Source organism: Lolium perenne, chromosome 2 (genome assembly GCF_019359855.2).
Source record: "Lolium perenne isolate Kyuss_39 chromosome 2, Kyuss_2.0, whole genome shotgun sequence".
In the NCBI taxonomy this organism is placed as follows: domain Eukaryota; kingdom Viridiplantae; phylum Streptophyta; class Magnoliopsida; order Poales; family Poaceae; genus Lolium; species Lolium perenne.
This window is the reverse complement of record NC_067245.2, coordinates 53,903,573-53,913,944: the sequence shown is the minus strand read 5'-3', so window position 1 is coordinate 53,913,944 and position 10,372 is coordinate 53,903,573. Positions and strand designations below refer to the sequence as shown.

General features: G+C 47.3%; 1 protein-coding gene across 1 annotated transcript; it reads right to left on the bottom strand.

Annotated features, from left to right (window-relative positions):
* Positions 1–447: 447 nt before the first annotated feature.
* Positions 448–5,904, bottom strand: LOC127332634 (CDPK-related kinase 5). Its single transcript, XM_051358952.1, has 11 exons — positions 5,167–5,904; positions 4,099–4,229; positions 3,353–3,394; positions 3,145–3,253; positions 2,735–2,813; positions 2,324–2,620; positions 2,129–2,241; positions 1,560–1,667; positions 1,414–1,476; positions 1,167–1,334; positions 448–1,071 (listed from the first exon to the last, which is right to left on the bottom strand). The coding sequence occupies exons 1-11, from the start codon at positions 5,710–5,712 to the stop codon at positions 931–933; spliced, it is 1,797 nt and encodes a 598-aa protein (XP_051214912.1). The 5' UTR covers positions 5,713–5,904; the 3' UTR covers positions 448–930.
* Between the last annotated feature and the right edge of the window lie 4,468 nt (positions 5,905–10,372).

Genomic DNA, 10,372 nt, shown 5'->3' with positions numbered 1-10,372 from the left:
TCCGCAGCAACGTCCCGCGCCGCTGCCCACAGGGCAGCACACCGCGCACCCCGGCCACCCCCGCGCCGCACGCCGGCGCCCCAGCCAAGCCCGCACCGCACGCCGGCCAGGGGGCCGCGCTCGTCGCCGCTCTGCCGCCCACACGGCCCAAACGCCGCCGAATCCGCCGCCACAGCCCGCCTCACCACCAGATCGGGGCGTGCTTGCCCCGGATCCGCCACCCACAGGCTGGACCGCTGGAAACTTCACGCAATCTCATGCCTCAGTTTTCAACCTTACAAAAACGAGATCAATGTTCGTGTATACAAGGCATCAATCAGGTGACACCTCAGGATGAAATGCATATCTCACACGACACGATGCAATCAGCAAACAGGCAAGATTGCCATCCTTCAGTCAGTAGCATATACAATAGGCCACAAGGCAGACACAAGAACCATATGCACATCACAAACTTCAAGCATATTCATTCAACTCAATCAATATAATGGCACACTGGTGACAACGTCAGCGAGTGACACATGTCCCAGGCGACTCTGCTCCAGTTACAGGAACCAGGGCATTTTACAACGCTGTCCACAGCAACGGAACATGACTATTCTAAGACTGTTAGAGGCATCACATGTTGCACAAATGCAGAGACATGGGTGAGATCTTTTTCCTTTTCCTAATCTACTAACTGACGATGGCGATGATTTTTGAAGACGATGGTGGCGATCAGTATGCAGACGCCGACAAACGGAACTCTATACTCAAATTAGTGACAAACCAGGCGGGTACTACTAGCACAGCCAGTGTCGTCCTCGGTATGCAGGCTAACGCAGACGAACCTTTCCTTAAAGTGTTGCTAAGCTGTATGTGAACTGTGAACCGAGCCATCAGGTGCTGGGGCAGCATAAATTTGTTGTTGTCGTTAGAGATTATCAACAGTCATCTCATCTTTGACAGGGACCTGCTGGACATGCCATGCAGCAACTTGACGAATCCAAGGAAGCTGAGCTTCCCATCGGTGTGCCGGATCCAGTCCTGCAGAACAACGTGCAGCGGCACTGAAGGGCTGAGACCCAGTTCCTGAAAAACCAAGTAACATAGGAAATATGTCAAGAGACTCCAAAAAAATAATCAATTAGAGAATGAACATGGATGGAGTACGAGGTGTCACATACAGAAGCTAGTTCATCAATTACAATAGCTCGATTGCCATCCTTCTCGAAAATGTCATAAGCAGATCTGGCGTGTTGCTCCCATCTATCTAGCGCTTCAAGCTGGTGAACACTTAGCGCAGCTGCGCAGAACTCATGGAAGTCCATTCGTCTGTACTGAAGAGCGCTCAACTGAAAAGATAATTCAGTTATACAGTGAGTACAGTGTGTGCTGAATCAGATGTTATCATAAGATCAACAACATACGTACCGAGACAAGGATCTCCTGGACTCGTGTTTCTTTCATCGCCTCAGTGGCTTCTCTTGTCAAGGCCTAAAGAGGATGAAACAGGAGGAGTCAGCAGAGTAGCTTCAAAATGAGTGGGGTAGCATACCAGAGCTCTATGAAGAACAAACCATTCTGATATTATCTAGAGTGATGCATCCATTTCGATCAGGTTCGAGCAAGGAAAACTGCCCTTTAAGATAATAAAGCTCATCAACAGTCAAAGTCTTTGACAAAGCCTGTAATGGATCAAGAAAGATCATCAATCAATGGCTGCAGATTGCAGACAAAAGTAAAAGAGGTTAGTCATGGGTATCAAAAGAAAAGCTTGAGAGGACCAAGTTGAGCTTCAAATAAAGTGACTTCCCCTCTTTAGTTAATTGTAAAAGGACATAACGCAAACAAACAGAACTGCCTAAGCATTTTTTGCTTGGTACTTATAAAATCAAAAGTACAAAAAGGTAGGCATAAAAAAACATTTATTGCAAAAATATGTAACACAGATCAAGAAGTTCTGAGATATATGGGATTGAAACTAACTAACCAACTAACGCAAATACAATGCTGCTGCACAACAAGTCAAAGCATTCAGTGGAAAAAATTGCTAATAGATGATAAAAGCAAGTTCAAATTTGAAGAGGCAACAGAAATATCTATGTGGAACAACAGGAAAAAATCAGAAGGTTTTATCAATACAGACCCTCAGAGCAGCTTTTCTTAATGATGACGAACGAATATAAGCTTTGATAAGACGGAATATAAGGACATCCAATGGCATCTTAATGTCATTGTAGTTTCTGATCCACGGATGACCTGAAAAACATAATGTAAGGGATACTCAGAGAAATAAGTTTAAACTGGATCCATAGTTCCATACAGACAGATTGAAACTCGCCTAAAGCTTGTGCTGCAGTCATCCTTCTACGTGGATCCTTACACAGCAAGCGCTTAACAAAGTCCATTGCTTCCGGGGTCAGAGCAGGCCAAGGTGCTTCGTTATAACTGGGGTCGGCTTTGAGAACAGAACGAAAGATGCCAGATTCAGTGCGTGCCCAAAATGGGCGGCTGCCACAAAGGAGGATATAGGCAATGACACCTATACTCCAGACATCAGCTTCCGTACTATAGCATCTATGCAAAACTTCAGGAGCAACATAGTAAGCACTTCCAACAATATCATTAAGCCTCTCATCTGCATGAAAGATTGGAACATCTTGTTAGAAAAAAAATGCCTTTGGACACTACTATCTTTGCTGCTGGCAGGTACAAATAAACAAATATGCAGATTGATGAGTAAGAAACTAACCTGGTTTAACAAAATCTGATAAGCCAAAGTCAATGGTCTTAAGTTGAGAATTCTCATCTTTCGAAGTAAAAAGAAAATTCTGAAAACATATATATTACAAGTCATTACGCTGTCAAGGAGGAAAACAGTTAAAATTGATGCTTATTCAGAGGAGAAGTTAAAATAAACACCATACATAGGCTATGTAATGTGAAGAATGTCATGAGTAAATTATACAGCCATTAGAATAGTGTAATGCCCAAGATTCATGGATATATTATATACTGGAAGTAGAAACAGATCATCATTGCAATTTGCAATGAAGACCTGGCTAGTTTACCAGCACTATTAAAAATCATAAGTTTCTAATAAGTCCATCATAGTAATAATGACAACTAATGAGAAGCTGGAAAACTGAAAAGGCACTTCACCTCTGGTTTGAGATCCCTATGAACTACTCCTTGAATGTGGCAAAAAGCAACAACATTTAATATTTGCACCAGGACAACCTTAGCATCATCCTCAGAGTACTTGCCACCTCTGCTTGAAGTGAAACCGAAACATAAGTTTTAATAAACGACATAATTTGCAGTAAACTATGATACTGTATCACGTAATATAAGTTTACTTGTAGCTTACCTGGAAAGTATTCTATCCAGAAGCTCCCCTCCCTCACACAACCTAAACAACAGAATTTTAAATTAAATATTACTACTTTTTAACATCAAATAAACATGGTGTGCACGTCAAAAAGGTATGAAAGGTAGGTGTGGATGCAAAAAAGAAAAGTCTAATATAGAAGGTATCATTCAACGACTTGTTGTCACAAAATTTTCTGGACTTGACCATCTCTCGAAATTCCATTCTAGATGCAAGCCTATTGACAACAGTGCAGCCACGCAAAAGGACATTAATGTATGTTCAATCTCATAATGCGTTATCAAGTGATAATTGCAGCCAATTATACGAACTCCTGATAGTACCTTCATCCAAAATTTTGTGTAACTCTTGGAACAAGAATTAACATAAGGAATGTAAAAAAAGTAATTAATCGTCTAGTAACGGATGAAAAGCCATATACTTGCTTGAGACATTTTTAATCAAACAAGGCAGCATATTCATATGCTTTTGAAAGGTAATTCTTGCTACATCAAGAATAAGCAAATAGACAAAAAAAATCTTAATATAAAAGGAATGTGCAAAACTATTCAAGCGAGTTGGAACTTTTTGCTGTTCGATGAGTTTGTTTTATACGTTTGTAATTTAGTGTATTGATAGTGGGGGCTAACGGCTACAACACATGATATATTAAAGAGCCCGCATCCTCATAGATTTGAAATTACAGTCAAAACACATGACAACTATGAAGGTACATTGAAGCTTACTCCATTACAATGTAGACATTTTCGTTGTCCTCATATGCATCATAAAATTGGACCAAGTTCTTGTGTCCAGCCAAGGCCTTCAAAATTTTCACCTCCCTCCGGACATCCTCTATAGCAATGGATGTTGTCATCTGACAAAAGATCAGAGCAACCTCAGACAATATTAAAGAATGCACATATGAGAGCGAGGAACTAAGTTGATGCCAAGATATGGTAAGTGATGATGGTATTTATCCTAAAATAACGAACTGAAATGGTGTAACCCAAGAAAGAGAGAACGCAACTATTGGGCCTGAACAAGGTTGCACAGCAATAATAAAGAAGTAGGCCAACTAGTTACCGAATATCAACCAATAATTGACAGGAATTACTAAGATCTCATCATTCAAGTGGGTATATTTTACAGCAAATAATCCGATGTACTAAATCAGCGACAACTAATGTGGAACGGATGGAGTACCTAGTATGCAATAACGCTGGACGCAGAAAACAAAATAATCTAAATATTCATACATGCATGCAATTAAGTTAAACAATCTTTTTACAATGCACAATGTGGATCAATATCATGTTAGTACATGAATCCATGCTATTACGGCAAAACAGCATTGGCATCGGAACCCCTAGGACAAAGCACTTTAACTCAAGTAGGTGACAAGAAGGGGACGCGTCTGTTAAGAAATCAACTGCTGTGCGTCCAGTTCAACAGAACTTTGATTAGATTAGTGAGTGGTTGCTTTCAGAAAGACATGCTTTACCTTTCTCTGTTGAGTAAACATTCAGGACATCCATAAAGCATAAATCCACAGAATCCTATAGGTAGTACAAAATTTGTTCAGAAGTAGTAGCACCCTCGTAGTCATCATGAGAAGGCCGCATTATTTACTGGCCATTTAACAAATCTAACACCGCCTATAAATGAACTCTGGCAGCAGCATTTTTTTTCCTTGAGAAAACTAGCATGCACATGCATATTCGGATTCCAAATAAAATGTACTACCAAAACCCCAGCAAACAAAACAAAGGATTCGAAGGCGAGCAAAGTAAGTTGCAGGACATTGTGGTCACCTTGGCCTTGGGTATGACCTTGACGGCGACGGGCTCGCCCTTGCGCGCGCCCTTCCTGATCCTGGCGGCGCAGGTGTACCCGAAGTGGCCCCTGCCGACCTCGTCCCCCATGTCGTACCTGGCGGCGAATCCCCTGTTGAAACCGAACCCCTTGTCGAGGCCCCTCCCGCCGCCGTCGGCGTCGCCGCCCTCCTCGGGGATCGCGGGCCGCGAGGGGCCGTGCCTGCGCGCGAGCGCCTGGCGGATGTGCTTGGCGGGCGACGGCGGCGGGAAGGGCAGGCGCAGGAGGCGCCTGGCCGGGGTGGCGGGCTTGGCGCCGGCCGGCGCGGGGGACTTGGACGGGGTGGCCGCGGAGGAGGAGGAGAAGAGGTGGTGCGCCGGGCTCGGGCTCGGGGTGGAGAAGGGGAAGAAGGGGGAGGAGGTCCAGTGCTTCTTGGGCGTGGCGGGGGCGGTGGTGGAGGACGCCGGCGGGGGAGTGGCCGGCGCGGGGTGCGGCGGGGAGGTGTCGGCGTCGTGGGTGAGCGGCTTGGCGTGGCAGCCCCCCATGGCGCGCGCGGGCGGGATCTGGATCGCGCGGGCTGGCTGGCTGGCGGGCGCGTGCTAGTAGGGGGAGGAGTGCGACGCGGCCATGGCGGAGGGGGGAGAGAGAGTGAGTGCTTTGGGGGAGTGGGGACTGCGGGAGTGTGGGTGAATTGAAGCGCGGAAGGTGGAGACGGAGTAATGGCTGGCCCGAGCTCGCACTTGCAGTTCCAGTGAGTGAGCCAGCCTACTCGTTTTTTCTTCTTCTGAAAACAGTTGCAGTGAGACTGACAAGGAGAGCGACCAGTGACAGTGAGTGAGGCTCCGTCGTGGCTGCCTGGCTGTGCTTTATTTTTGGGTTAGTTCGACTGATGGCTGGGATTAACCCGTGGATCTCTCTCTTTTCGTTTTGGATTTTGGACGGGTTTGGAGGGCCGCTTTCGGGGTGATGTGAGATGGCTGCATTGGTCGCTGTCATTTGTTGTTGGTTTCTGCTTTCTGGGTGGAGCACGAGATTGTTCCTAACAAGAAAATGTAGTATCTAGCATGTGAAGAACGCTCTTTTTCAGCGAGAAATTAGTTGTACGGTGAAGTGAAAGCCAGGTACGGGTGCTTGCCTGCTGGGAAAGAAATGAACGAGACCTGCATGTTGTTATCTCGAGTCATTAACATAGTCCGACGAAATTTTTGGCAGTGTGGTGAACCGAAAGCAACCCCCTTGTTCTCATCTCATCCTAATCCTGAAATCCCAAACCCATCTATTATGGCAGCTTGGAGCTCCTAGGAGATAAAATTTAGTCCCACATTATATCTCGAAGAGAATTAAAGCAGCTTATAGCGTTAGTTGTTCCAGCTACACTAAATGTGTGACGCCCGCCTTGCCATGAGCATCGCCGACTCGAGTCCTGTTTTGTGGAAGACTAACGGCATGTGCATGCCCACCGAGTGTCCTTGCCTTCAAAAGCGTCGCGGTTTGGACGTTTGGTCGGCGGTTTCACTCCTAGGCTATACAGTAGCAAGAGAGAGAACAAATCTAGAACTCTCCGCTCTTTTATGTCTCTCTCGACAAAGTTTTTTTTTTTTCTGCGTTGCTCTCTAGTCTTCCCCATCCCGACGACTCCGTTCATGGCTGTCTGGAAGAGGGAGACAAGCAATTAGACTTTTGGGGAGTGTCTCGGACGCGACTGCTAGCCTCTGTTCATCTGCGTACTCAGCAGATCCACTACTTTGACAAAAACTCGGACAGCCTCAACAACAAGTCAATAACCACGGTGATGTTGCTGCTGGAGCGACCTTTCTAATTGTCATGTAATGTGCTTTTCATCTCGTATTTTGCACTGCTACTTAATCCATATATAAATTTGGTAGATAGGGTTTGGTCTATGTATATTGTATGGTTAAAGAATAAAGATGCTAGTGCATATGTGATATTTTTTTAGTAATTAAACTCGCTCCGAAATTGGCTAGTAGTCTAACAATCCTTGTGGGTGCGGCACTAATCAATGGTTCACAATTACTCCAGTAGGCAATTGTCTAGGTTTATCTTGTGCCGCACTTATGTGCGGTTATGCCAATTGCCAACTTCTTTAGTTAAGGCCATTGATCGTACTTAGCTGGGACAGTACTGTGGTACCCAGAGATTAGCTTTGTGTCCACTTTAAATTGAATGGGATGGAGGTCCAAACTCCAAACCTCAACGATCTATTTATTGGATTTTCGGCATCATGTTTAATTCCTCCCAATCTTTAAACCACCCCCTAATCATTGACTTAGTATACAAGTGAAGAAAACAGATGCTCGGACAGAGCTTGCAAAAAATACTAGGAAAGCATTCTCAAATCCACGAGAGATTATGTACAGTATTCCAAACCCAGATTAGAAGCTACCAACAACCACAAAGGGAGTATCTTAATCCGGGTCGTCTTGAAGGAGCAACAGAAGAATACTCCATTGTGTCAGTAGTAGCCACTGTGCCACACTGCCCGATGCTCGAACGCAGCCCAGCACGACGTCAACCTCATCATCCAAAGCAACGGCTTTAAATCTCGCCGTGTGGGTCCACCCGCGAAAAAACAGATTAGTGGCGTGGAAGGAGTAAAGATAAAGGGAGCGCGCGGCCATTAGTTAAGCTCACGTGTCCTGCCATGGCCGCGCAGCTTGTCGGACGACGAAGCGGAGGAAGAAGAAGAAGAAGTGGTTGCGACGCGGTACTGCTACGGTGGATTCTGTTCTGGCTCGCGCGTCAGCATTTTTGGTCGACGGCAGAAGCACACACAACACAACTGCTGTCAGTCAGAGAAATGTTTGCTTGTCTGAAGAAACAGATCTTATCTTCCTTTTCGTCGCATATCTTGTGCTACTCGTCATCTCGGGCAAAGACTCTCCATGTACAGTACTGTACCTGTATGGTACTGTACCGCTAGTGCAAATGTTAATGTATGTACGATCTAGTATAAATTAGAAAAGGACACGCCGTTCGTACGGTAGGTCGTATGAAAGCTCAGGCAGGGTACACGGACAATTTCTTTGAAGCAAATGTTCCTATAAATGCATCACAGCATAGGTGTGCCCATGGGGGCTCATGGCTTCTACCTGATGTGTTTACTCTTTTCTGGCTTTATTATCGTGAATGTTACCTGTTGTATGCTCTATTTTTGGGCCATAATTTACTTGAGCAAAAAGAGGAGAAAACACCAACCCATCTGCGCAGCTCATCTATTAACGTGACCCCCCGATCGTGTCAGCAAAGTACAGCTAGCCTTCAATCAACCACTATATTGAGCGGCCTCAACGAATTAGAACATCTCCGAGCGAACCGATCACGACCTCACGGTCGGAAAATGCCCGACGGTTCGACATATAGTGATCGGATTATCCGTTCAGACGCAAACACGATATAAATATGAGCATTGGATACGTTTAGACAGACGATGCACGGTCACGGCCGCCACCCACCACTACCAATAAAGTTAATGTTGTTGCCAAGCGTGTCGCGGCCCTTGGCTACCCCTGGCGTATATAAAGAGGGATGCGCGCTCGGCGGCCTCATCATCTCCACACAAACTCTAGCCACTGCACAACCTCCACCGTAGCGCCACCCCGCACCTCTCCTCCACCTTTGCCACGATGAGCAGCGCCATCAGCGGCCAGGCTACTCTGCTTCCACCTTCGACTCCACCTCCCCCGAACCCACGCGGGACGAGAACGAAGATAGCGCGGACAACGTCATTGACGCGAAGTTCATGGCTGACACGGAGCAGGTGGCAGTCAGGCAGAGGAGGAGCGGGCGACCCACGCGAGAGATTCACGACCTCGTACAATTGGATTTCTTTCGGGGTGCGGGAGTTTCACATGCGGCGCCAAGAAGGATACCTCGGTGATGTTGACTTCTTCACCCGTGAGCTCGACGACAAGGACGAGTACGACAGCGAGGGCGAGTACAAGGACAACGACAAGGACGAGGACGATGATGTTCAGGTCCTCGGAGCTAACGACAACGATGACGACGATGGCGGCGGCCTGGCCTACGATCCAGAGACCCGGCCGCCGGGCATCAGCGAGGAGGAGATTATCGCAGTCGCAATGGCCAACAGCAACCTCGACTAGCTCGCTATGTGGATGGCCTCGGCATCCAGCTTCGTGGATCCTGGCTGGCGCAGGGGACGCCGACGACTCCTCTGGCCACGCCGACACGTTCCTCGTGCTCCATCCCCGGCCTGGGATTCGTGGCCGCCGTCACCTCATGCTCCTGTTCCTCCTCCACCGTCACCGCTGGCTCCCCTTCATCATCCACCGTCGGTCTACCAATTGCCATGGCGGATAGGGAGATCATCGACTTCGTCAGCGATGACGAGCAGTAGTTGATGGCTAGGTTTTAGCAGCCTTGGTGGCCCCTTTCAATTTTATTTTTTCTATCATTATGTAAAGTATGAGCTTTAATGAATGAAAATAGTTTTCTACTTTTCATGTATCGAACCACTGGGAACACCCCAAACACAAACGGCCATATGATCGAATTCGACTATTTGAACCAATGCAAGCGGACGCACCAGGCCACTTTAGACATACAGTATGATTGCGCCGCAAACGCGTAGAAGCTCAGCATCCATACGTGTGCAGCCGGCCGTGGAACTCCGGAGATGGACGGACGGAGCGGGTGTCGGAGGATCGAGGTGGTGGTTGTCTGCGTGGAGACTTCAAGGCGTAGGCGGCGCGAGGCCGGTGGCGCACGGGTACGGCCGGTGGCGCCTCGAGCTGCTTTGATTTGCTTTGCGTTGCTCCCGCTAGCTAGCACACGGATTGAATGCGTGCGCAGGTGTGAGGGATTGGAGGAGGTACGTACCGGAGCAGAGAGTTAATGGCGGGGCGCGTAGGGTTAGGGATTTTAAGTGCGGCATTTACGTCGCCTTTGACGTTTTCTGCCAGGGACGGTTTGTGCGGCCGTGATCTGATCCGGTAGAGGAAGCCCTCGGATTCTGCCGATACGGCCTCCCGTCCTCCGTGCACATTCTCCTCGCCAACCTTCAACAAAGTCAGCGAGCGACGATCCCTGAGGAAAAACAAAATAGAGCGACGCAACTAGACGTTCAGTTAGCGGCCCGGATCATGAAAGGCTGGCGAGATCGTGGGTCTCATTTTTTTCCATGTTGGCCTGACGGCCCAAAGAGCACGGCAGTAAGTGTTGACG

Coding starts and splice junctions, on each gene's coding strand:
- LOC127332634 (XM_051358952.1), bottom strand. CDS start 5,712: ATGGGGGGCTGCCACGCCAAGCCGCTCACCCACGACGCCGACACCTCC. Junction 2,814..3,144: donor ATAGGGATCTCAAACCAGAG/GTGAAGTGCCTT, acceptor ATATGTTTTCAG/AATTTTCTTTTTACTTCGAA. Junction 1,668..2,128: donor TAAGAAAAGCTGCTCTGAGG/GTCTGTATTGAT, acceptor GATCCATTACAG/GCTTTGTCAAAGACTTTGAC.